At 43.1% G+C, this 27,571-nt stretch overlaps 1 protein-coding gene across 1 annotated transcript in view; it reads right to left on the reverse strand.

The window, feature by feature from the left end:
* TNIP3 (TNFAIP3 interacting protein 3) overlaps positions 1–24,976 on the reverse strand; it is a 68,719-nt gene extending 43,743 nt beyond the window's left edge. The window contains exons 1-2 of the mRNA XM_006125584.4: positions 24,915–24,976; positions 9,345–9,477 (exon numbers count right to left, since the gene is read on the reverse strand). Of these exons, the coding sequence (XP_006125646.3) occupies positions 9,345–9,477; positions 24,915–24,976 (195 nt within the window). The remainder of the gene's footprint in view (positions 1–9,344; positions 9,478–24,914) is intronic.
* Between the last annotated feature and the right edge of the window lie 2,595 nt (positions 24,977–27,571).

The raw sequence follows: 27,571 nt of genomic DNA on the forward strand, positions 1-27,571 counted from the left end.
CCAAAACTATGATTCATTTGCTCATGAACATATCTTCATCTACAGTAAACAGTTATTGTAATTCTTGATCTACATATCTATCAATAATCCATGAACCAATTGTTTTCCTTTTTTTTTTCTTTCTTTCTTCCAGCATCTAAATAATGTTTTAACTTGTTATTCTTCCCTTCCTGTTTGGTCCTCTTCTTTCCTATACCGAAAAGTGGTCCTCTCCTTGTATGGAAAATATAAATGAATCAGATTTCATATGAATGCCATAGATATATTTAAAATACTCTGCATATAAAATTATTTTATGTGGAATATATATCATTTTGAGAAATATCGGATCTAGTTTGTCACAATAGAAATGTTTCATAATTTTTATGTAATTGTTGGGAATTGAGGCTGTTTCAGTGGTCCTAGCAAGTGACTGGGATTTAGGAGATCTGAGCTCCATTTGCTGCTTTGACTTCCTTTTGCATCTATTTCCTGTACCTTCAAATTCTCTCTGATGTTAGTCAGGCACTATCCTGTTCTCATGCAACATGGCAAAGTTTGAAAATGAGACTTTCTACACAGGGTCACCAACGTTTAGCACCAAGATATCTGAGGATTGTGGGTAACACAGCATGACAACATTCTAGAATTTTAAAAAGTTAATAGTTATGGTAATCAGGGCATGAAGTTGATGTTTGGAATCCAGTCTGTTCATTCTGTATATCCAGGTTCACCCTGTTACAATGAAGGCATGTCTAAGCTACACCCCTCTTTCGAAAGAGGGATGTAGTCTAGACATAGCCTGAGTGCCTCTTTCAGCTCCTAGTGTCTTCCCCCCCCCATTCTGTTTTTGAAGAACGTAATTTATAAGGAGGCAAATGGAATTTGTTTACATACAATTCCAGATAAACAGTTTTGCTAGAGCCTTGGGGTTGGAATGTGACATTTTGCTGTTTGTGATCCAGTTCATTACTTCCCGTATGCTAATACTCATGAGTTTGGCATGAGTCTCATGATAGACTGCTTTCTTTAAAGCTGCAGCACCTGGCGTCCAGTGGCTATGTGATGGAATTCTAGGTTGCTACCTTACAAATATCCAGCACAGAGCACCCGGTGGCTGTGAAGAAATCTTCAAAATGTTCCTGCACTGCACTCTAAATCTTCAAAAAAGCAGAAGGCAAATAAAAATAATGCGTGATCTATTTTTTACATAATCTCATGATTTTGAGGAGTCTGACATGATTTTTTGAACATCTAGGGTTGGCAATACTGCAAAAATCTAACAAACACTCACATGATTTATTGTCTGTGTCTGACTTTTCTGAAAGGATTACAGTGCCACAAAAGAAGCATAAGATAGTTATAGTTCTTCTTTTCTCCCTCACTAAATATTTCCCTCCAAACCTGCTTCTCAGTCTACACACATTGACATTTGTGACTATTTCTTTAGCACAGCAAGAATACTGTTCAGATGCAAATGATTTGCGGTAGTTAAGAAAACAATCTCCTTTACTTTCAATTTGTACAACCTCATTTTAAGCTACCTGCCCTAATAATAATACAGGCAGTCCCCAAGTTACACGGATCCGACTTATGTCGGATCCGCAGTTACGAACGGGGCTTTTCTCGCCCCAGAGGACGGGAGCGGCGGGACGCCCAGATGCGCTGCGGTCCCGCCGCCCGCATCCTCCGGGGTGAGAAAAGCTGCTCTGCGTCTCCCTGGTCTGCCAGATTCAGCCTGTCGAAACTGATCAGCGGCTGATTCCAGGAAGCCCGGGACAGAGCAACTCTGCCTCGGGCTTCCTGTAGTCAGCCGCTGGTCAGTTTCAGCAGCGGTTGAATCTGGACGCCAGTTCCGACTTACATACAGATTCAACTTAAGAACAAACCTACAGTCCCTATCTTGTATGTAACCCGGGGACTGCCTGTAATAATACAAAAAACTGTTGGACCTTATCACAGCTGTTCAACTAGCAGTTAATGAAGCTCCAAGTAAAAGTGAAATATATAACAAAAGTGGAGTGAACCCTCTTTGGCTTCGACTACACTGCAATGCTATTTTGGGACCCTGGAGTATCCCAAAATAACTATCCCACGTCTTAACAGCAAGCCCATTATTCTAGGCTTGCTCTGCCGATATCCCTGTAAATCTTATTCCATGAGGAGTAAGGGACATTTTGGAATAGCAGGTTATTTCAAAATTTGGTAGTGTGTAGACAATGCCAAATTACGAAATAAGCTATTTCAAAATAAGATTGAAATAAGATATGCAATTTGCCTAGCTCAAATTGCATATCTTATTTTGAACTACAATGTAGTATAGATGTAGCTTTTGTTCTCTTCCATCCTTGGCTACATTCCCAATTTACTTTTGGTAAAAAAGATCACATCTAGCGGTGGATTGTTTTAATCATCAACTTCTCTTTTGCTGACTTGTGTATTAAGTGAGAAGTTTTAAGTCTACTTGCTTTTGTGCTCGTGGGTTGCTTTTGTTTCATCACTTTTTTGGAGAGAAAGGAAGGGCTCTTGAGGATTTTAGTGGTAGTATGAAGTCCATTCAGGTTTTTTCCCCGTTGTGCTGGTTCTAATCCCATTGTTCTAATTGTGACATTTTCTGTTAATCGTATTGTAGTTCTGCTTTATGTTTCATGAAGGCAGCAAGTAGGGCTGGGTAGAAAACAAGAATTCCTTGGAGAACTCCCCTCCCCCTCCGAAGTGTTGATATGTGTGGTAAGTTTGCATTTGACTGAAAACTTGACCCTTTGAAAATTTTTGTGAAGAGAGTGGGACAGTCACTTCAAAAGAGCCATGATTAGGGCACTCACCTGAGATATGGAAGACCCAGATTCAAGTGCCTAACTCTACCTGATCTGGACTCACCTAAGCACAGGGTCCCTGAGTCAGTATCTTTCTCTGCCCCAATCAGTATGGCTACGTCTACACTGGCCCCTCTTCCATAAGGGGCATGTAAATTTCAGCAGTCGTCGTAGGGAAATCCGCGGGGGATTTAAATATCCCCCGCGGCATTTAAATAAACATGGCCGCCGCTTTTTTCCGGCTTTTAAAAAAGCCGGAAAATAGCGTCTAGACTGGCCCCGATCCTCCGGAAAAAGCGCCCTTTTCCGGAGGGTCTTATTCTTACTTCAAAGTAAGAATAAGACCCTCCGGAAAAGGGCGCTTTTTCCGGAGGATCGGGGCCAGTCTAGACGCTATTTTCCGGCTTTTTTAAAAGCCGGAAAAAAGCGGCGGCCATGTTTATTTAAATGCCGCGGGGGATATTTAAATCCCCCGCGGATTTCCCTACGACGACTGCTGAAATTTACATGCCCCTTACGGAAGAGGGGCCAGTGTAGACGTAGCCAATTTGTTTATACAAAGTGGAATAGCTCCAACAGGAAAGAGAGAGAGAGAGGAATACTGTTAGGACACTCACCTGCAACATAGCCAGAGACCCAGATTCAAGTATCTGAAAAGAGACTTAATCCTGGGCATCACATATCCGCCAGTGTCTAATTGCTAGGATACAGATGGTCTGTTTTGGGGTCTCTCCCTCTCTCCCCTTGAAATTCTATTCTAGAACTCAACGTTTTTTCCCAGAGAAGCTTTGGTCAAAACAGGTGCATTTCGACACATGCACACACAAAAAAGAGCACTTAACTGGAATTTGAGATGTGTGATCCATTTGTGTATTCCATGCGTGGGTGTATATGCAAACGTGCGAGAGAATGAAAAATGTTGCAAATGGCGTGTCCATTGGTCCATGCTTGTGCTTTGCAGCCCATTGTGCTGAACATCAGGGAGACGCAGACTATTCTCTACCGCAAAGCACTTCATGATCAGAGGCAGAGGCAAAGGAGGGCATGTAGAGGAAGGCAGATAGGTATTGCACATCTCGGGAGCCTCCCATTACAGGCAAGTAAACTCCATTTTCTCAAGTGGAATGTGTATTCCACATGTGGATGACTAGTAAATAGTAGTCAAAGAACAGGCTGGTAAGAGGGTGCAGGCAATATTGATGTCCGTGATACTGTTGCTCCAAGGCTGTGTTTGCAGAAGAGGCTTAGATTAAAGTATAATGCTTCATGAAGGTGTGGATGGAATTCTAGGTTGCTAATTTACAAATATCCCACACAGGTACATCTTGGAGAGATGCTACTGAGGTTGCCTGTGTCCTAGTTGGTGGGCCCTCATCTTGTCCAGAGGAGGGATACGTGATCAACAGCTAGAAATCCTCTTGGAAAGGATCTGAGTGGATTGCTTAAAGGGCAAAAGAAATTTTTCTTATTTATTTTCATTCTTTGTGGGCAGAACACCAAAGCCCGTCTGACATCACAAGAACAAAACCTCTGCTCCACACTAGAGGCAGGATATTTTGGAAAGAATATCAGTACATGAATGATTGATCTATGTGGAACTGAGAAATTACCTTGGGATTTAATTTTAGGTGGAGACAAGGGAATTATTTTTCTTTATGAAAAGCAGCAAATGGCATGGTAGACATGAGCGCCCTCCCCTTGGTCACCCTCCCAGACAATGTGATAGTCACCTTCGTAGACAAGTGAGACATTAGCTGTTCAAAGGGTGGCCTGAGAAATACTGACAGTGCAAGACTAAGGTTCAACTGTAGGCTTTGCTACTGGTAGGAAGCTCCTAGTGAGATGCTTCAGGAATCTGGCTGTTATTGGCGAGTAAAATAGAATAGCTCTTCATCCATGGGTGAATGTAGTGCTTTCTGTTAGGTGAGTCTGCAGTGAGCTAATAGACAGGCCCAACTTCTTTTGATATTCCTGCTTTTCTAGATCAGCGGATCTCTGGGGCATACTGCTCTCGCACTGGCTGTTGAGAGAGGTGTGTCCTGCCCCACCTCTCAGTCAACCAGCGCTGGGCAGGGATGGGGTCTCTTCCCTGCCCAGCAGGGAAGTGCTCTTCTGTGGCTGGGAGGAGACCCTTCACTGTGTGGTCCTCCCGCCACGCAGCAACGTGCTTTTCTACAGCCAGGAGGAGAGCCCGCCCCTGCCAGGCGCTGGTTGGCTGAGAAGTGGGGCAGGACATACCTCTCCCAATAGTTGTGGCGGGAGGGCAGGCACTGGGCAGTGTACCCCAGCCCCCAGAACTGCTGCCACACGGGCAGTAGTGCAAGTCTAGGTGAGGGGGACGGGATAGGCACTGGGAGCTCCACAGGTGGGGCTAGTGCTAGCGGGCTCTGGAGGCTGAGCTAACAGTGGGAGGGGACTATAGCAGCAGGGTTGGCACTGGGGGGGGCTCTAAGGATGGGGCTAATATTGGAGGCTGGCACTGGGAGTTTTGTAGGGATTGGTTGCAGTGGGGCTCTGGAAACAGGAGGTTGGTATTGGGGTGTTTGGTGGTGGTGGTGGGGCTCTAAGGGGAGGGGGCTGGAACCGAAGCATTTGAGATGGGGGACTGGCCCTGGGGGGCTCTGAGTGTGAGAGGCTGGTGCTGGGAGGGTTGGGTGCAGGGCACCCTGGGGTCAGTGGCTGGCAGTGGGGGATGGGGGGGGGCTCTAGGAGTTAGGGCTGGCACTGGGGGCTGGGCTTTTGGCAGACCGGTATAGTTGTATTTGCACATTTGCACATTCATCATTTGCATAATGAATATGCAGATATGCAAATACAATGATACCGGTCTGCCAGAAGTTTGTGAATAGGTTTGCCGGTTTCCGGTAGCAAAAAGATTGAGAACCACTGTTCAAGACTATCAGCTATCACGGGGGATAACTGGTTTTGTCTGCCCAAGTAGAGGAGTGCCTCTATGTAGCAATTTCTGGTGGAGGTTTTTCTGCTGTCACTGACTGAGGAGCAGAGACAGGAGATACAACTCTTAAACCCTGGAACTCTGGGCATAGTCCTTCTCCCAGGGAGAGGAAAGCGGGAAGGTCCCCGAAGTGGCAAAAACTAACCTATAAGAACTATAATAAGGCTCCAAACTCCCTTAAGAACTGTATATAATCGTATTTTCATGTGCAAAAAGAGAGTGCCAAGACCCTTCAGACACAGAGAATTCTGACTCCAGCCATGAAGTGGTAAGCAGGACCTGGAAAGATGGCTGATCTGCACCCCCCCCCCCCCCCCCCCCCCCGTGCCTTCAGAGCTGAGGAAAAGGAGCTCCAGGACACAAGCACAGACCAAGAGACACGCCTTGCAAAACTTTCCCAGCTCATGATGCACACACATACCCAGGTGTGTTACTTCCAAAGAAGTTTCAGTTTTGACAAACTGGAATTTTCTGGCAAAAACCAATTTCATTGGAAAACTTCCTGAGTAGCTCTCACAGCAAGTCATTCGGGAGGTTTACTGTGAAATACCTGTAAATTGATTCATCATAGTCTCACATCTTCACTCTTTTTCCCGCTAATGCCTTGCAACATACTTAGGAATTGTGTTTTTCAGCCACATCCTTTTCCATGTGATGATGGCATAAAGGAAACTAAGCGGGTTTCCACTTTATTCCTTTCAGGTGGTGGAATGAATAGTAACAGTATTTCTCCCTGCCTGGGTGCACTATTCTGCTTTTCCTTCCTTTCCTGATGGTAGGAGAGAGAGGAGTTTCTTCTCCTTTTTTCATTGGAAGGGGGAGAGGAAAGTCTAAACCATCACATTTGCTTCTTCAGACCCTCTTTTCTATTCCACCAGCTCCCCCCGTCTGTACCTCTCATTCCCCAGAAGCGGCTTTATTTTTGTTTCCCTTCTTCCCCTTTGGCTACGTCTAGACTGGCATGATTTTCCAGAAATGCTTTTAACGGAAAAGTTTTCCGTTAAAAGCATTTGTGGAACAAAGCGTCTAGATTGGCACAGATGCTTTTCCGCAAAAGCACTTTTTGCGGAAAAGCGTCGGTTGCCAATCTAGACGCGCTTTTCCGCAAAAAAGCCACAATCGCCATTTTTGCGATTGGGGCTTTTTTGCGGAAAACAAATCTCAGCTGTCTACACTGGCCCTTTTGCGCAAAAGTTTTGCACAAAAGGACTTTTGCCCGAATGGGAGCAGCATAGTATTGCCGCAAAAACACTGACAATCTTACACGAGATCGTCAGTGCTTTTGCGGAAATTCAACGGCCAGTGTAGACAGCTGGCAAGTTTTTCCGGAAAAGTGGCTGATTTTCCGGAAAAACTGGCCAGTCTAGACACAGCCTTTGTGTTAAATCATTAATCTCACAGTATCGGCAGATATCATTACTCGAAAGGTCCAACTGGCCAGTCAGAATGCAGGCCATGTCTACCCAGAGAGAAAAGGGGAGCTGCTAAAGCTAGCCTGGATCAAATGGCTAAGGCTGCGGGGCTAAAAATTATGTAGAAATTTTGTCTTGGGCTGGAGCCCAAGTTCTGGAGACCTCCTACTCTCACAGAATCCCAGAGCTTGAGCTCCAGTCCAAGCCCAAATCTCTTAAAGGGTACGTCTACACTACAGCGTTATTTTGAAATATCTAATTTCAAAATAAGCTATTTTGAAATAACGCGTCTACACACAAAATGCATTTCGAAATATCATTTTGTTATTTAGAAATAGCACGTCCACACTGATAGGATGCTGAATCACATTTAAGTCCGGCCAAAACCAGTTCTCGCAGGGCATCAGGTCAGGAGTTAGCCTCCTGCAACAGCCACACAAGGTATCTGAGATCTGTGCTTAAAGGGACCCCCCCCCAGGACAGCCGTTTCTAAGGTTTCCTTGATTTCTTGCCTACCTCACTGAGGGACAGCAAAGCATTTTTTTCTCTGCATGCTCTGGTTGCCCTCACTCAGGACACCACAGCACTCTGCAGCATGGAGCCGGACCCGCCCCTGGGTACTCTGATACTTCTCCTGGAAGTGTTGCTGCAGGCAGTAACAGTCTCCCTGATGTGCCCCACTGGGAGCTTGTGCCTCATTCCTCCCTCACATCCTTCCCCTTACCCCTCCCTAACCCCGCTTCCTGCTGTACAATAAAAGACACATGTTCATTACAACAAAGCCTCTTTATTGAACAAAACTGGGGCGGGGGGGGGGAATAAACTGAGGTGAGACTGGGGAAAGAAAGTGGGAGAGTGGAAGAGGGAGGGTGGGAGAGGGGAGGGGAGGGGAAAACCTGGGAGGAGGGAGCTAGCAGGGAGGAGGAGAAGCTTAGGGTTCAGGGTTGGGAGTCTCACCAGCCCAACTGTCTCCCAGCACCATGGATGTGAGGGCCTCGGTATCCCTGGGCATATGGGGAGGAAGAAGCGGGAGGGGGAGAAGGAGTGGGAGGAGGAGCGGTAGCTGGGAAGCCGGCAGCAAGCTCTGCAACAGGGTTGATGACCAGCTCGGGGGCACAGACCATCCTGCCCCACAGGATGCGGTCCACGGCATCAAAATAGAGGCAGGGGCCTGGGTCTGCGCCTGGTTGGGAGCTGCCTCCTGTGGCCCTGGCATACGCCTGCCACAGAGCCTTTATTTTCATGAAAACCTGCTCCTGGGTTCACATGTGGCCTTTGGTGGCCAGGCCGGCAGCCATCTGCCTGTAAATGGTTTAGAGCGGAGATCATGGAGTTAGAGGCATCCCCCCAAACCTGAATTAGGTCCCTGATCTCCGCACTGGACCAGGCAGGTGCCTGCCTTCTCTGGCCCCTGGCAGGTTCTTGGGAGCTGGCAGACTGGTCTTGGGGAACTGTGGAGGGCTGGCTGGCACTGGCTGCCTGACTCATGCTGGGGCCACTGGGTTAGGTGCAGCAACAGCTGGCTCTGGGCTGGCAGGCTTGGAACTGGCACAGGCACTCTGGCCAGAGTCTACCCTTTTAATGGCTCTGGGGGGGAGGGAGAGGAGTTTTCTTGGTTGTGCCCTGAGTGGCCACCAGGGCACCCTGAGAAGGGCTGGAGGCCCCCTGTTCAACAGAAGTGTCTACACAGTGCTTATTTCGAAAAAGCAATTTTGAAATTGGTGCTATTCCTCATGGAATGAGGTTTACCTATTTTGAAATAAGCCCTCTGCTATTTTGATTTAATTTCGAAATAGCGGTTTGGCTGTGTAGAAACCGGTAAAGTTATTTCGAAATAACGGCTGTCATTTCGAAATAACTTTGCTGTGTAGACAAACCCTGTCTTAGAAATTGTTCAGCCCCAGAGACTGAGCCCATGAGCCAGAGACAGCTGACCCGAGACAGCTGAGGGGGGTTTTTATCCCTATGTAAATGTCCTCTATCTAGTGGGGCTCTTAAAACTACTGAAGAAAAGCATCTTCTCACTTAAACAGTTTCCCTAGTAACAGGAAGTGGCTTGGTGAGAGAATTTACAGTGTGTTCAGCAATCAAGGAAGTTTGTGTATAGTTAGTACAACAGGAGATATCCCCTCAATTTTCTTCTCTTACAGACGAACTGTTGCAAAAGAAACATTTGCTTACCTCCAGGGAACGCGAAGTCATCTGTCTGAGCACACCCTCTTGGGTAATGAACTCCGAGTTCTCACGGGACTGTGAAATACTGTTCTTCTCTATCAGATGTCTTATTTCATCATCAAGCTCTATGCTCTCACACCTGCTTAGAAGGAAATGATAATGTATTGCTAAAGCATAAAGGAAAGAATTCAGGGAGTCCTTTTTCTGGTCAATCTTCCTTATGTGGCACAATCTATGGAAAAGCTAGTTCAGTACTTATCACAAGTTCACTAGTTCTCTACCTTCACCCTTGCCCACAGGCACCGAAGAGGAAAGCGGAGTCACAGAATTTCAAAAATCACCAGAACAGAACAACTAGAATCAGTTTATCTTAGATTTTTCAAACAAGAAAGGGATTTTTTTTGGTAAAAAAATTCCCTTAAAATTAAAATTGTGTGCATAAACACTGTGAGTCATTCCTGGGATTTGTGAAAAATGTTGTGCCTTTTCCATTTTTTTCAGAACTTTTAAATCAAACAAAAATGTTATCAAAATCATTTACTGTGGCCAGATTTTCAGTAAACAAAACTTTCACTAAACAGTTTCTTAATGTTTCAGATTTTTTTAAAATCAGTTTTCAGTGAACACTTTTTAAAAAGGGGCAGTTTGAACTTTTTTGACAATACTTATTCATTTCTCCCGAGATCTAGGATTTATGGGAATTACTGTAACTTTCAGTTAGAAATGTTCAGTCTCTTTGATGCTTTTTATACAGTGAAATGAAGTTATAGACAATGTAGAAATCCCTCATCATTATGGATAACGTTCAAGTTATAGAGTGCTCCAGACTAAGATGCATTTAAGTCCAAAGTGATTATGTGCAGTGCATAACAAAGATTGAAGTGAAGTCTCCACTAAAATTATGCCACTGAAGACACCCCAATAACACTGACAGTGCCACAGATGGCAGCAGCAAGCATTTCCAGTGACAGTTTATGATGTACATGACTTGGCTGAGTTTAATTACAAAGGGTCCAGTTGGGGGAAGTACTTGTCCCTTGGCTGGATCAACTCAGAAAATGAAATTTCACCCTGGGCACACTCTCAACACAAAGATCTACATGTGTCTCAACTTCATTTAATCTCTGTTTTCAGACAATAAGTAGGAATTAACCAATGCGTGGACTACACAGGATGAATTTCACCTAAAATGAGCAGCAGCAACCCATTTCAACAGGAATGCAAAGTAAGGATTATACTTTAATGAGACATAAATATTAAGCCTTCAGCTACAAAGGACAAATGAAATAAAGGTGGTGTATAATGTGGCTCAACTACCCTGACCCTTTTAATATCGAGTTATATACAAAGAAAATTTTACACTAGAAAAGGGAAACTCTGCTTTTTTCCTTATCTTATTCTTAGCATAGAACTACAAAACAATGCAGAGACTACAACCTGCACATTAGCAACATATGTTTAAGATTCTTAAAATGTGTATTGTTGTACAACATTGTGCATCGGTGTATTGGTTTGTATGTTCTGTTAATTAAACACGTAAGTAGGACTTAATGGCTTTGTATCATGCTTTATGACATCCCCATGCTTTCTCATCCATATCCCTGAGAAAATCATTTGTTTCCACTCCTTCAGACTGCCCATCAGTATCCTACTGTGTGAAATATATTAGCATTGCATGACAATATGTATTACACATTATGTAGTAGAATTAAAGGCATTTGATAACATCTGGAAGTATTCTGAAGTTATAACATCAAAGCAATCATTTAGGCACAGTTAGGGAAAAGTATACTGAATTCTTTTTCATAATTAATGTAAATGCCATAATTTCATATCTAATGTAAATGTCAGAGCCTCCAGTCAGTAGGACCAGAACTAGCCATAGGACTGCTGAACTGTGGGGGAAGGGAAGAATAAAATTGAGTCCAGCCAAAGACATCTCTACCCCAACAACGTGTAGGCCCAGAAATGAAGGGACTTGCCCACTAACTAGGTACACTATTTTTTTCACCTGCTGGATTAGTGTATTGTTAACGAGCAATGAGCGTCTTTGGACTAGCCACCAACTTGGCCAATACCAGGGACTGAAAGAGGGGCATCTCAAGCTGAAAGCATAAGTCTCCACAGCCTGAGTGAAACATTCAGGCTCCACTTTAATTGATTTACCTCTGATGTGGATCAAGCACAATGTAGGTCACCACACAGGATTTTGTTTGCACAATTATGGGGTGCTATAGTAAAATTACATTTTGATGTTGTAGTAACCTACTGTGTGAGTGTGCGCGTGCATGTGCAGGCAGGTATCCATGTCCATCCATCTGGTATTAGAAATTGTGAATGGTCACTGACAGGGTTGCTTGATTATTTCGCTTCTTGTGAAGCATTTGAAGAGTACATCTCAATTTGTCTGAATGGGGTAGTTAGAAGAAGAAGTTCAAATTATTAAACTAATTTAGTCTAGAAGTGTGTCTATGTCTGTGTGGTGGGAGGGAGGTTACTGGACAGCTGAAAAAGTATTACTTCAAGACAGAGGAAGTTGAAAAACGTACTAGTGGCTTGCCCTGGAGTTGGTGTAACTTTGTTTTCCCCTGACTCATAGCCTAGGTCAGAAGGCTAGCCCTTGAAGGTCTACGCCTTGAGATCTGTAGTTAATTTGGCTCAAAGGACTGCCTCAATTCACTGGAGAACCAGCCAGTCTCCCTTGCTGCAATGGTTATTTGCACTCATTGTTCTACCTAATCTGCTCATTGAAGTTGTGGATTAAGTACCAATTTTCCCTCCTAAAACTCCATTCTGCCCTCATTTAGGCTGCACTCCTAGGAATACTTTTTGTGAATTGATATTACATCAAGTGAACACATGTCCTTACCCAGGCATATTTATGGCTTCACCCTACGGGTCATTCGGGATGCAATTTGAGCTATGCGCATTGCATATCTTATTTTGATGCTGTTTCAAAATAGCTTGTTTCATCATTTGGCGCTCTCTGCACAGCAACAAATTTCAAAATAAAGCGCTGTTCTGAAATGTCCCTTACTCCTCATAGAATGAGGTTTGCAGGGACGTCGGAATAGCGAGCCCGAAATAGCAGGCTTGCTGTGAAGTCACAGGCTAGCTAGTTCAGGATACTCCGGTATCCTGAAATAGTGTTTCAGTGTAAACGAACCCTTAGATTGGAGCAAAGGTGGAAGCAGACATTTCAGTATCTCTGAGCAAAGCAGGGGATGATATGGAAGCTCATTTGTAATGATTTTATTTAAAATAAAGAACTGCCCTGTTCTGTCTGATTTTCCCTATGTGGTAATGTTAACATATGTGTTATTGTGGATGGCAAGATGAGTGGTTGTTAAAAGCCAATGGATCTACTTAACTCTTCCAACTAGAATTCTTTGTTACTTGATCAATAAGGAATCAGATATGTGTACAGTTAAATAGCAGTGTGGGGGAAGGGAGGGAGTAAAGGAAGGGGAGGGAAAGACAGAAAACGTCATTTGTGAGGAACACCATCAGTCTTCTACTAACCACCTAACTCAGGAAAAGCCAGTTCTCGCCAAACTAGGAGTGACATTTTATTAGGGACAAGCATTCTCACTCAGTGACTTATCTGAATGCAAGCATTCCAGGAAATGCCGATAACTTTTCTGCCAGGAAATGTTCGTGTCCTTGCTCTGTTATAGTTCCTGTGGTTTGTCTTGTGTTCTAAATATACTCAGTATTTCCCTTTGGCTGTCAGACCCAAACTTGTCCCTACTACCTTTCAGGATCAAGTCACAGCTCTGTCCTTTCAGGTCTTAGAAATGTAAGACCACATTAGCTGAGCAAGATCCAGCTGTCCATGGCAAAGGTGGAAGGTTCAAAAAGGGAGATTCATCAAATCTCTCCTTCAAAGCTGTTCCTTTTCATTATGTACTTAGAACTGAGCTACAAGTTCTGAGTACAAATTGTAAATAGCTATTTATTTCCACTACTGGAATTCCCAGGGCATGCCATTTTCTCCTTATCTTTATTTTAAACTGTGAACTTTTATGAGCAGGGACTGACTTCCTTTCTGCGTATCATGCGTTATACACACTAAACAAATGATTAATGAGTGAGTTCAGAGTTATGAAAAAAGTGTGACGAAAGAAAGGAAATCTCAATTGCCTTTAGTCCTATAAAGGTGCTCACACCATGCCCGATTGCTTCCTCTTACATCATCCTGCCCCAGTACAACAGGTTTATAGTTCAATCTCAGCTATCAAGAGATATCTAGGACACCCCAAATCATTGAGTTCTTAGGGGAATCCAGCCCTGACTTGCTGATGATCCCCCCCCCCAGATCAGCAGTGCAAAAACAGAAGACTGGAAAGTATGGGCAGAGTGCAAGTGCCAGGAAGAGGAGTGACTTGCTCGCAGCGCCTCTTCTCCTAGCTCACTGGCTCCTGCAGAGACATCATGCACAGGCAATATCTAGCATTATAAGCACCCGCCCAGGTCAAATACAAAAGGAAAATGTAGAAAATGCAATTGTTTAAACAGCAATAACCAGCCTACATTGGCATTACCACTGGTGTGCCAATCTCTGAAGCCTGCCATAGAAGGCCTCAGAAGATAAATAGGCCTGTTTACCTTCAGACTGTCCGTACAATCTAGACATTTTACTGAAATCTCCCATTCTATGAAACAGGATCATGTCCTTGCTCAAGCTTGGTACCATGACTCAGATTCAGCTTTACAGAAGTGAGATTTAGGACAATGGAGGTTGCACTGTAGAGGTCATTTGCATAAAACAACAGCAGGCAGGCACTGAAGTCACCCATAGATTGCCACTGGATAGTCCTACAGCATATTTAAAAGCTTCTCCAAGCCTTCCCTTCATTGAATACAAACACTACAAGTGCATTTCCTAACAGATGTCTCAGAAAATTCATATGGGAAATTGAAGGGGAGGGGGATGATTGTCAAGAGGACAAATTTAACTCCTCATTTCATTCTACTAACATATTTTGAATGTGGATCATATAAAACTAATTGACTATTTAGAATTGTATCTCCCACCCTTCAGAAAGAACTAATACAAATCTGGGCTTGAGTCTGTTTCCTAAGCTGCCCATTTACAGAACATTGCCCAATTGCTGTCTGATAATACATTGCCTTGGATTGCCTGCTCTTGACCATTGTCATAATATTATGCTTCTGTATGTTAAAAGTGTGAAGTCAAGTTTTGTTAATTCGGTGTATGGAACTTACTGTGAAGTATGTAAAATTTTAAACCATATAAATTAAAGGCATCTGGCACTAAATAAGCAATGTAATATTCTACTCTGTAAAAGAGTTCAGAAGGTTTCGCTGTGGCTATGTCTAGACTGCAAGCCTCTTTCGAAAGAGGCTTTTTCGAAAGATACTTTTGAAAAAGCCTCTTTTGAAAAAGAGCATCTAGACTGCAAGCAATACTTTCGAAAAAGCAAGCCACTTTTTTGAAAGAGAGCACCCAGGCAGTCTGGATGCTCTCTTTCGAAAAAGCCCTGTTTGCATTCAAGAACGCCTTTTTTCAAAATAGCACTTTCGAAAAAAGGCGTTCTTCCTCGTGAAATTAGGAGTACCGCCATCGAAAGAAAAGCTGCGTTCTTTCGATTTAATTTCAAAAGAACATGGCTGTAGTCTAGGCACAGGTGAAGTTTTTTTGAAAAAAGGCAATTTTTCGAAAAAACCCTGCAGTCTAGACACAGCCAAGCTTCTTGGAATTTTAGAAAGCTGTAATGAAGTAGTTCCTCCTATTGACCTCTAGAGAGCAGTCAGAAGTGCAGCATCAGCAAGGACATAGTAATGTAGGTAGAGTTTTGTGACTTGGCTGCTCATAGCCAGTTTAGGCTAACATGGGTGCAGATCATGTAGGTTAACTCTGCAGCGGACACACCAAATTGACCTCTCTGTACTTTTGTGAACACAAAGAATTGATTCAGCTACTCAGGAAACAGAACAGATGTGATGTGAAGAATATCATCAGTCAGCAGAGAAAATAACTTCAAATGTCTTACTGGCAACCCAGGTCCCTGCTAGGGATGTAAGCGACTAGTCGACTATCCGACAAGCAGAAGCTTATCGAGTAGTTGACTAGTGATGTGACTAGTCGCTTCCCCTCCCCCCTTGCTGCCTCAATCATAGAGAGGCAGCAAGGTGTGTGTGTGGGGGGGGGGGGGGGGAGAGAGAGCAGGAGATGGTGCAGGGGGAGCCAGTTTAAAAGCTGGTTCCCCCCAGCACCATCTCTGCCGGGGACAGGAGAGGCAAAGGCACAACAGAAATGGTGCAAGTGGGGACTGAAGCTATCTCTGTGCACACCTCTTCTGCTGCAACTCTGCTTTTGAAATGTACATCAGCCCCAGCGAGAGTGCAGGGCCAGTGGAAGAGTCCCTCGCTGGTTCCACGCTCCCTGCGGGGCTTCCTTTTGAAATGTACAAGAGCCTCTGGGCTCTTCTACATTTCAAAGACTGAGACTCCACAAGGAGCACAGGGCCAGTGGTGCTGGCCCTTCCCTCCCTGTGGGGCTTCTGCTTTTGAAGTGGGCTCTTGCTACCATTCATCGGCGGAGACGCCCTTTTAGACTAATCGACTATTCAATTAGTTAATTAAATGTAACATCCCTAGTCCCTGCCAGCTCTTTAAATAGGCCTCTTGGCTTTTGCAGCAGCTCAGCCTGTTTTTGCTGGAGTTGTACACCCGCTTACTTTCACCTCTGCCATCAGCCAACCCACCCACCCTGAATCACAACATGCAGCTCACAAATCTTGAAAATATTGAAGTTGTTAAATACGCATCCAGTGCAAATCATTCATGTCTGCAGATCTCAGGAGAGCTGGAGCTTTTTAAAGAAAGTGTGAAAGAGAGCAACTGAGTACTTTCACTTTGAGTTAGTTTTTTATAGCTGTGACTCAGATTGCTGCTTGACGCTTGCACTATTTTTTTCCAGAGCATTTAGTGACCATGTACAGGGCAGGCCTGAAGACGCAAATTAGCCACTGACCAGCTATAACAGGGACAGCAATATTTTCCCCGAATCTCTCTGCCAATATCTCATGCTGAATCCGCAGTGGAAGTGATTGCCAGAGGGGTGAGAAGGTAGTTTAGTCTCCGTATGCCTATTCTGTTCTCTTTTTCACTGAGATGTCCCACCTCAGTGCCGAATTGGTCATGTGATTTTTTTTGGGTCATTTGTTAAAGGACTAAGACCACCGATTTTTCAAATATGGTAGTGAACATCCAGCAGACACTAACTTCCAATTGAGATTAGGTGGCATAGAGGCAAAAAGTTCCATGTTCCATAATCTTGACCCATTAGTTTTTTCCATGATAAACAAGAAAGCACACTGAGGGTCAATGGGATATTTCCATTCATTAGGTTGTCAGCTCTATCTTGAGATAATAATACATCCCTAATTGTCTCAAATATAGTCTAGGTAACGGATACATTTTATGTTGAGATTTAGTTAATGCACGGTGGTAGGCCAATATTGCTCTTTTATAGAAACAGTGACCAATTTGTATAGTGTAATAACATGGCTTGCTACTCAATGCTACTCAAAATCCAATGCTACTCTAACGTGATGCTGCTTCAGAGGTTTAGTAATGTATGTACTAGCAGATTTACCCAGCGTTGTGCGGTAGTCCTAAAACAGAGCACTACCCTAAATTCTCCATTGTATCTCTTTTCTGTAAGGTTTATTGAGAAGCAATCCTATTCCAGGTTCATCCAATTTTTCTGGCTCATCTTGGTTCAGTCTCTTTCAACATTCTCTCAGTTATGTCAAATTTGAGGACTGTACTTGCTTTGGTGATTCGGTCTCTTTTCTGTTTTGTTTTCCAAGCAATCCCATTCCAGGCACATGCTGTTACCTGGCACAGCCAAACCCTTACATTGGTTTAAGTTATTATAAGAAGAAGCTGTATACCAAATTTGGTAGTCCTAGCTCTTGCCATTTAGAAGTTTTTCACCAAACAGACAGACAAACTCTCCAGAATATATAGTAGATACCTTCAGAGGTTAGGTATGTACATACATACCTAACAAACACTTAGGCTGTGTCTACACTGGCACCCTTTTCCGTAAAAGGGATGCTAATGAGACACTTCGGAATTGCAAATTCCGCGGGGGATTTAAATATCCCCTGCGGCATTTGCATGAACATGGCTGCCGCTTTTTTCTGGCTCGGGGTTTTGCCGGAGAAAAGCGCCAGTCTAGACGGGATCTTGCGGAAAATAAGCCCTTTTCCGGAAGATCCCTTATTCCTACTTGAAAGTAGGCAAAACCCCAAGCCGGAAAAAAGCGGCAGCCATGTTCATGCAAATGCCGCGGGGGATATTTAAATCCCCCGCGGAATTTGCAATTCCGAAGTGTCTCATTAGCATCCCTTTTACGGAAAAGGGTGCCAGTGTAGACACAGCTTGCGGGTGCGTCTAGACTGGCAAGATTTTGTGCAAAAGCAGCTGCTTTTGCACAAAATCTTGCCGCCTGTCTACACTAGCCGCGAGTATTTGCACAAGAACACTGACTTTGTACTGTACAAAATCAGTGGTTCTTGCGCAAATACTCTGATGCTCCCGCTCAGGGATAAGCCCTCTTGTGCATGTATTCTTGCGCAAGAGGGCCAGTGTAGACAGCCAAGTTAATTTCTTGCGCAAGAAAGCCCGATGGCTAAAATGGCCATCGGAGCTTTCTTGCGCAAGAGAGCGTCTATACTGGCACTGATGCTTTTGCGCAAAAGCAAATCTTTTGCGCAAAGGCACATGCCAGTATAGACACTCTCTTGCGCAAATACTTTTAATGGAAAAACTTTTCCATTAAAAGTATTTGTGCAAAATCATGCCAGTCTAGACACAGCCTTAGTTTTTATATAGTTCATTTTGTCAGTAGATCTCAAAGCACTGTATAAAGGAGATTGATATCATTTCCCCCATTTTACAGATGCAGAAACTGAGGCATAGAAAGATGAAATGACTTGCCCAAGGCGACCCAGCAGGCCTGTGGCAAATTCAAAAACAGAATTCAGATTACTTCAATTTTAGACCAGTGGTGTATTCATCGTGCAATACTTCTATAGTTTGTACACATATCTCCGGATATATGAGGGAGATTGAATATACTGAGTGACTGAGACAAGGTGGGTGAAATAATTCAGTGAGCAAGAACATTTCTTCACCACACAGTCCAGTGGGAATTAGAAGACTACCCCAGAGGCCAGCAGGTGAGTCATAAAACTGAATCACAGGGGAAATTCTGGGTAAGAGCTACGCTGCCTAAGAAGTTCTGCATGTTTAAATAAAAGTGGAAGATGAACACAAATTTAGAATTATACCTTCCTTCTCATCCCCATGCCATCATGCTAGTTTTAAATGTGTCTGTACAAATCTTCCAGCAGTTTGATGCAATAGCCTAATAGTGATGTAACATATCATAAGTATTAAATGGGGGTGGTGAGGGCTGAGTTTGATTTCATTTTGGACTCTTGACTTCCAAGTCAGCATATAACAGGGGAAGCATGGATGTAATTCTTGTAAGTCTCTGGGAGAAAGGTCTTGCAAACCCCTTTTTGTTTTTTATAACTGAGGCTACACTTAACACGTTTACAGCACAAGATCTTGTGATGGGTGCACAATATTCCTCTTGTGTAAGAATGAGTCCCGCACCCTGTTGAATTAAATGGAAAGACAATCATTGACTTCAGTGAGCTGCCAGGACTCTGGTCCTTAGAAAAAGGTTGGTGAGAGACAGAACCCAAAGGAATAATTTTGAAGTCCTAAGATAAACACCCGACTACCGTACTGTGTCACAGCCCCCAAATTCTTTACTGGCACGAGTTGCTGCCCAGAAACTGCTGTAAAGTAGAGCGGAGAGAATCATTCACTTTTCGGTTAGGGGCTGAACAAGAAAAATACAACATCCGCCCACACACACACACACACAGTTTGGTTTGAAGCAAAACGGAGTATTTTCCATTTTTTCTCTCACCAAAATGCAAAACAAAAAGACAGTTCTTGACTTTTCTAATACTGTAGAGACAAATCTGTAGAACAGCACAGAGGCAGTGTGTGGGGCTCAGGAAGCCACCTGGATGAAGGGAACTCAGTCTCCCCTCCCACCTGACATAGGGGAAGACTTTGAATGGTACCTCCTACACAGTGATATGTACAAAGTTAACAGCCATTTATCTAAAGCTGTACTGGCGTGAGGGCAAAAACTTCAGCGGCATCCCATATCTAAAAAGAATAAATTTAAAAGCTAGCTCTCAGAGTAATTATGACTCAGGCCATATCTTCCTTAAGATCAAGAAAACTACTTGTCTCTACTTTCACAGCTCCAGGTAGTCACATTGTCTGAGCTTTTCAATTCTAGTGATTAGTGAGATGCCTGGATAAAGATCATATCACTTTCTCCCATACAGTCAAGCTGTAAAAATGTCAACTGCAGATAGGTTTCTTCAACAAAATATTTTCACATTTTTCTCTGTGGCACTTGGTTTTAACATCCAAACTATGAGGAAACAATAGGGTTACATGGCCCTTCGATGTTATTTATTTACATATCGTTATCTAATCTCTGACAGTTTTCCTATTTCATTATGTTGTTCTAATTGGAAGATAGAATGTAATGAGATCCAAACCCTCTTTTCTTTTATCATCAGCTGTGCAGATCAATGAGCCAGGATTAACCAAAGCTTACTTGGGTTACAAAACACATTGCTTCCTCTTTATATGGTTAGTCTGGAGAGCCACTACTGCATCCAATAAAGCAAGTGAAATCACCCTGTGGTAGGACTGGTAGTATAGGGAAAATCCTGAACCTTTGAGCAAAACCAAAATAAAACTGAACCAGAATGGGCATACAAGGCATGGAAACTCTGCAACTAGTAGTAGAGTCTCGAGGATAGCCGCACAACCATGCTTCTCGTGGGCATGGAAAGGAATAGGAGACTCACAGCAGTTTGTCTATTATTGAAAATGTCCATAGGTCCATTGAAGTCTTGGGTTACATGGTTAAAGGTGAGCCAACAGCCTTGCTGAGTGATGGGGGCCTGGCTTCATGCTCCCAGAAGGGGCAGGGGCAGAGCAGCCAGCCCTCAGTTCCACATGGACCATGGCGCACGTCCCCTCCTCCAGCCATCAGAGCTGCCTGGAGCACACTGTGTGGAGGTCTGGTGGTGATTTAAAGGGCCCGGGCTTTTAAGTCACTGGGCCCCAAGGCAGTTACCACTTTTCCCACCCCTCTGTCAGCAGCCCTGCATGGTTATGAAATGGGAAGAGGGTACACTGCTTCTTCCCATTGGCCATCTTGGTACAACATTTGCCAGCTCTTGGCTCTTAGTAGGTGGTTGTCTATGTAAATGGAATATAGGACTCAGAAATTGGCAGAGTCACAGGTCTTGGGGATTGTTTTCTATGCTTCTCAGTGCATTACCATTGATCTCTAACACTCTCTCATGCCTAATCTACTTCATATAATTTCAGCATGTCCACCATACTTGTGTCACTGAAACTATGAAATACCCCACGTCCAGCTGTAAACAAAGGGCTTTTCTGAGATGATTTACAGTGAGGTCTCAGCACCACAGATGCTTTACATAGGGAACTTCCACCCCAACCGGAAGCAGGAAGAACCAGAAATCTTACAAGAAAACCATTTTGGGGGCACGATTTCCAATCTAGTTTTTCAGTCTTAAGAGGCTTTGACAGTTTTGATTAATGTCAGTGTCCAGATCCTGAGTTGTGTAGCTTCTATAGAATGCAACTCCAGTGAAGTAAATGAAGCTAGGCCAAGTTACAGCACATGGGTATGTGGTCCTCATGAGGCTTTTTGTTGATTATCAGAGTTGAACTTCAATTCCATTAATTCACTTCTGTGTTACTGCTCATATATCTATGCAATATATTCCATTACACAAAAAATACAATATCAATAAACAGCCTATCTATACTTCGACTATTACAAAATTTACCCTTTCTCACTCCCAATATTTTTTGTTTGAAAACAGTAAACATTGTAAATGAATTTCCAACCTAATTTACTTTACTCCCTTAAGCACTGCAAATTCAGAAGTACAAAGAAAAACAACTGAAAATTTATCTAAGTTGTACTGAAACCATTGCTGAAAGGCTGGCCTACATTTACAGAAGTTAAGATTCATTCAAAAGGAAACTCAAATGAACAAAGGCAGCATCTTTCAGCTGAGATATCTAAGGTTTCTAAGAAAAATGTGTTGGCACCATTGACTTGGAGTTAAGGGCTAGTTTAGAAATATTTTTTCCTTCTTGAGAGCTTCACAGTGCAAAGTAGATGAGGGGGGTTAAAATGTGTGTGCAATAGAGACTAATAGAGAAATCACTTCAACTTTCGCTCAGTACTGTTCCAGCCAAAACATCTGCCTGTCACCCCATAAATGTCGCTACATTTCTGTTCCCTTTATGACAAAGGAATGGAGCTTTTAAGACACATTTAATAGCCAGCAGCTGTTTGGCTGTCAAATACCACATCTGGAGAAGCAGTGTGCTGTTAACGTGAAAAGAAACAATTGTTCTTTAATAGTTTCACTTAATTTTAAGAATTATACAAATCACAACAACAATAGAGAGCCATGGTCTTGAAAGAAACACATCTGGTTTCTTTGAAAACAATCTAAAAAAAGATCTCAGTAATTAACAGGAGCTGCATCTATTAACCACTGCAATTTCCAAAAGATAAATGAGTAAGCTATCAGCCTGATGGCATTTGGAAATAACCAATATTAGAGTCTTGACGTTATCTTTAACAGTATCCTTACAGCATTCTGCTTTTCCCTTTTCTCAGTTGTTTCTGTTCTCCAGAATCTCTGTCGTGACGTATAGCTCCTGCCTATTTCTTCATATATGACAATAAATTACCTCCTTTGTTTACTTGACATAGTTGCCTGAATAAACAGAAGGAACCTGAGCCAACATTCCTACTAAGCAAGAATGAGGATGAATCCAGTGAGGTCAATGGACTCACTAACTTCAGTGGACTTTGTATCAGAGAATTATGAATACTAGTATGCTACCCATATGAAAAAAGGGAACTGAGCACATGCTCAGAATCATAGCAGTCTTTTAGCTGCGTGTTGATTACTAATGGAAAGGGGGTCCACAGTTTGCCTTGCAAATTAGCCATTACTCAAATAGTGTGCAAGTTTCTGAATGGGAAAATTATGGTCTCCTTCTACATCTAAATGCAGAAAGGTATGGGGGAGGGGAGGAGAGAGACAGTGAAAATGTAAGTGGAACCTTAGGCAGTGAGAGAGAAAGCAGTAAGACAGAAATTCAAAGCAGACCAAAAATTATTTCCTTTTCAAACAAATGTAGTGTGAGTGGCCCTTTTGCAGAAACCAATAACCCACCAGTAAAACGTAAGTATCCTTTTGAACATCTCAGCCACACAAGGAACTCCTGAACACTCTAATACCAGAAAGATGACTGAAAATACGGTTGGAATAATCAGTCATTTCAATGGGCATCTTTCTAGATGTTGCATGCTCACTGTTGGGTGGAGAGAGCATGTGTGTGCACATATTTATATTATACTCACACGCTTCTCTCAAAAGATAAACTTTGGAACTTGTTTTTCAATCAGTCTTCAAACAGCCATCAAAAGAGGTAGGAATGGATACTTATCATTAATCTTGATGGGCAAGGGATGCACAAAGTGAGATCTCTTCTTATATTCCACCCAGGCAGAGAGAATCAAGAGAGAGAAATGAAATGATTATGTGGGACAAGAAAAGGAGGGGTTTATACTACCATACAGTAAGACCATAAGGTCACTTTCTGATTAAACTACTCCCATTTTCAAGGATCTCCTGCACCCTCCAGGCTGGTGCTTGTCTGCATCCCTGGAAAACCATGGTCAGACATGCTGGTCAGGTGTGCTGCCTGCTATGAGGTCTGCTCACCATGCTGGTTCCATAGGAAATGAAATTCAAATTTTCCTGGGACATTTCCAGTTCACCTGGAGATCAGTAAAATTGAAAGTCATGGCCAGAGCGGTCACCACTACTCCCAGAAGCCAAGAACTTTGAATTCCACAGAGCTACCTCTGCCCTTCTATAAAGTTAACCATGCAAGGTCGAATTTAGCTTTACTCTTCAAAAAGCTGGAGTACCAAAATCGACTTTAACATCCCTTTAAGTTGCTGAAACAAGCTTGGTGATGTGGTCTCATTGTTTAGAAATTTGACCTAATGCATCTACATACAACCTAAACTCCCAGTGAAGACCGGGCAAAAGTGTTTAAATTAATAGCAGGCATCATTCTGAAAGCACCTTGATAGTTTCAGTTATCCATAACTGGATAAATCCAGATCAATGCAGCTAGTATGGTTCACTGTAGCATCCCATCTTTTTCTGAATTAGCATAATAAATGTAATAAGAAACACACAATGAGTATTCATTGTCCTGTTTACATGTTAGCGCATTCCAAGACAATATTTAAATTTATCACCAACTTTAACCTTTATTGGGGTCTTACGAACTGTGCTCCGGAACCTCAGCTAATGTAAATTGGTGTAGCTCTATGGAAGCAAGTGAGAGATTATGCTCCTTAAACCAACTAATGAGCTAGCCCAAGATGGCTTGGTCTGTTTTTCCCATATGAACCAAAACGTCCATATTTACCATCCCTAAACAAAACACAACAAAGAATAGACAGTTTAATCTAGGAAGTCTAGAGCTCATTGCCTGGCAATGTGACAGTCTTTCACTTTATGTTACCAATTCAAATCCAGCTCAGAAGAAGCCAAGTCATTACACTGCAATAACTGTTCGGTGCCTGCACAAGATAGGTTGGAATCTTGTTAGTCAGGAGTTCCCATCACAGAACCATCATCACAAACTGCCATTAACTAGCGTCTCATCTCAAAAAAAGGTGCCCTCATCAGCATGTGGCATGGAAACTCTTCTCCTGTCCCAACTACAGATGTATTTCTGCCAGGTCACAGTTGAGCTACATTAGCAGGAGGGTAGGGGCAAGCTTGGAGTTTGGCTGCTGAGGCTGTAGCAGCTATTTTTTGGATAAAACCACTCCCATTTTCAAGGATACCAACCCAGCATTTCATAAGGATTAGGATAAAATACCTTATTAATTCTTTTAAATGTCCCTATGACAGGTTCGGTCATAGGGGTCCTCTTGAGACCATCACAAAGTGTGCTGGTCATGCAACTGAGCCTGTCTACCTGGCCTCAGGGTGTCCCACCACCCTGTTCTGCCAAGCCAGAAGCTCTGGTCTCCCTCAGATAGGGCACAGAATCGGGATAAACATGTACAAGATCTGTACACTCAGTAATTTAGCCTATTTCTGTTGACCAAATTAGCAGATATGGTTTTCCAGAGGAAAAACTAGAAGTAGGAATGAGATCTTAGGAGAAGGAAACATTACAATTTTGAGGAACACATATCTGACACACAACATTTTGATTGAACATCAAGAGAAAAGGTGGTGTTCAGATCTAAGCCATGGAAAGTGCTGTTTATAAGTTTCCAGTATTTATGGAATGTGTCTGGTGCCTTAAAAAGGAAGATTTTCTGGGAAGAATTAATACCTTTCAGTCTCGGCCAATTCATCGGTGCACAGCTCTAGAGCATTTGCTGCATCTTCATTCATTTTTTGGTACAGTCCACAATGCATCTGTCAGAAACAGCAAGGAAAAAAAGTCACACTGAGGAATACAACAATTTGAGTGAGGGCCAGGCTCTTCCCTGCGCAGAATATTTAATGCATGAATCAGATGGGAAGAAAATCATATTTGAAAGATGCTTTTCAGCACTTGGCTCTCTCTGTCTTGCCCTTTTTACTCTATCAGTTTTTGAGGCTGTCAGGTGGACTGTCAGACCATCACAGTTTCTGCAGAAATGTGTATCCTAAATACATATATTCTAAATAGAGAGACATAAGGATGATGCTGCCTTCATCCCATGACTCCTCTGCCATCAATAGCACCTGCATTGTTGGTGGGAAGGGACAGTAGCAGGACTCTGGCAATCCCAGACCCCCTCCGTGAGTCCAAGCACAAAGCAACATTTGTGCCCATAGAGCTGGAGAACAGAACTTGACTCACCAAAGAGACATTTAGAGATATTTATTCTTTAATAATATAAGTGGAAGGATATTTAGAGGATCAAACTGCTATGACCTAAATACTCCATTAAGGCTCTCCAGCAATGCAGTAGTGTTTGATGGATTTGCTCTGAGACACAGTGAGCTGAGTGCAGGATGGCAGCAGGAGTGGGAGAGGCGACTTGCAAGAGATTCTCTCTGAAGTACAAATTTTCTCCCCTCAAGCTTATGAAGAGGGGTTCCATGTCTGGGCAAGGGGGCTCAAAGGCGGGGGATAGAGCAATCACATTGCTTCCTATTTCTCTCTTTGGAGTGGTGTGTGTCACAGGGTGTACACAGCCAACAGTTCTGGCCTTGCATGGTGCTCATCAAGTACAGTCGTGAAAGTCTCTTGTTTAGGAAATGCAAGGATGGAGCAGCCTCCTTATACTCTTCCCCTTCCCTATGTACGGACCAGTCATCCTATGGCCCTGCTGCTCCAATGTGCAAAATCAGAAAAGAAGAAACTAAATGTAGGGGAACCCAAGAAAAACCTTCTGAAGCAAAGATTTCAACAACCACTACTGCGTGGGAGAAAAATTGCACTTAAATAGCTCCCTTCCAGCCGAAGATCAAAAAGAACTCAAACATGCATTTATTAAATCTCACAACACCCTTATGAAGTATTATACCCATTTCACACATGGGGAAACTGAAGCGCTGAACTATTAAGAGCATGGTCGCATGCCCATTTCAACTCATGAAGTTCTTTCTATTGATGTCATTGTGTGCTGGCTCAGGCTTTGTGCCCTGTGGGGAGTTACTGGCTCATTCAGGAATGAAACCCAGAAATCCTCTTTTTCACTTCGTTGCTCTAACTGTGTGTCTAGAACTACAGGGTTTTTTTTTTAAATTGTCTTTTTTTGAAAAAACTTCCCCTGCATCTAGACTGCTGCCGTGTTCTTTCGAAAGTAAATCGAAAGAACGTGGCAGTTTTTTTGATCGCAGTAAACCGCATTTTATGAGGAATAACACCTTTTTTGAAATTACGCTTTTGAATGCAAACTGTGCTTTTTCAAAAGAGCGTCTAGACTCTCTTTCGAAAAAGCAGTTTGCTTTTTCGAAAAATCTGCTTGCAGACTAGACTCTCTCTTTCAAAAGAAGCTTTTTCATAAGTATCTTTTGAAAAAGCCTCTTTCGAAAGAGGCTTGCAGTCTAGACATAGGAGAACAATTGCAACACTCATATCTGCTTTTAGAACACTAGTTCTATCTCCACCTACCCAGGGCCAGCCTTAGGCCGATTCAGCCGATTCTGCGGCGTGGGGCCCCACGCCTGAGGGGGCCCCGTGCCCAGGGAAATGAAGCATGCGCCATGCGCCAGGAGCACGACGCTTGAGTGCGGACCCGGGTGCATGGCTCATGCATCGTGATGTCCTGGGCGCATGGCGCATGCGTCGTGCCTCTAGCACGCAATGCATGCGCCGTGCCACCCGGGGCCCCACGCATGTGCAACCCCGTCCCTGGAATCAGGCCCCGCGCTCTGTAGAGCGAGCCCTGCATCTATCTATTGTGACCTGTGTGATTTCAGAATATCAAATAGAAAGATAACAGTGTGAACACTGAAATAAAGTGGGAAGTCATACCCAAAGAATAGCAATAGAGATGTAGCCATGTTAGTCTGGTCTTGCTGAAACAAAAGACAGGACTATGCAGCACCACTAACCATCTTGTTAGTCTCTAAAGTAATGCATAGTCCTCTCTTTTGTTTCATGCCCAAAGAACCCAAATGAGTTTTCAATTAGAGATAACTATCTTTATTAGTAAGATTAACAAACTGAAACCACGGGAGAACATTTTATAGACACCATACTGCTTCACCTGTACACACTGCAGAAACTTAAAATAAAAAATTGCCAAGGTAAGATCTGAGCTGTTTACCTTCTTGTTTTCTTAGATTCCCATCCCTGCAGGCACTTCACACATTTTAAATGCATCTGGTAATCACTAATTACAAAGATCCCACTAGAAAAGAATGGCAATTCAGTTTCATGTGAAACTTGATTCCAGCTTTCCTGAGTTTTACGAGTGACTTGAATTATAACTAAAATGTGTTGCAATGTTTAAAGTTGTAGTTCTTTGGCTTCAATTGGAGCAATGAACA

The sequence above is a fragment of the Pelodiscus sinensis genome, chromosome 5 (assembly GCF_049634645.1).
Source record: "Pelodiscus sinensis isolate JC-2024 chromosome 5, ASM4963464v1, whole genome shotgun sequence".
Lineage (NCBI taxonomy): Eukaryota > Metazoa > Chordata > Testudines > Trionychidae > Pelodiscus > Pelodiscus sinensis.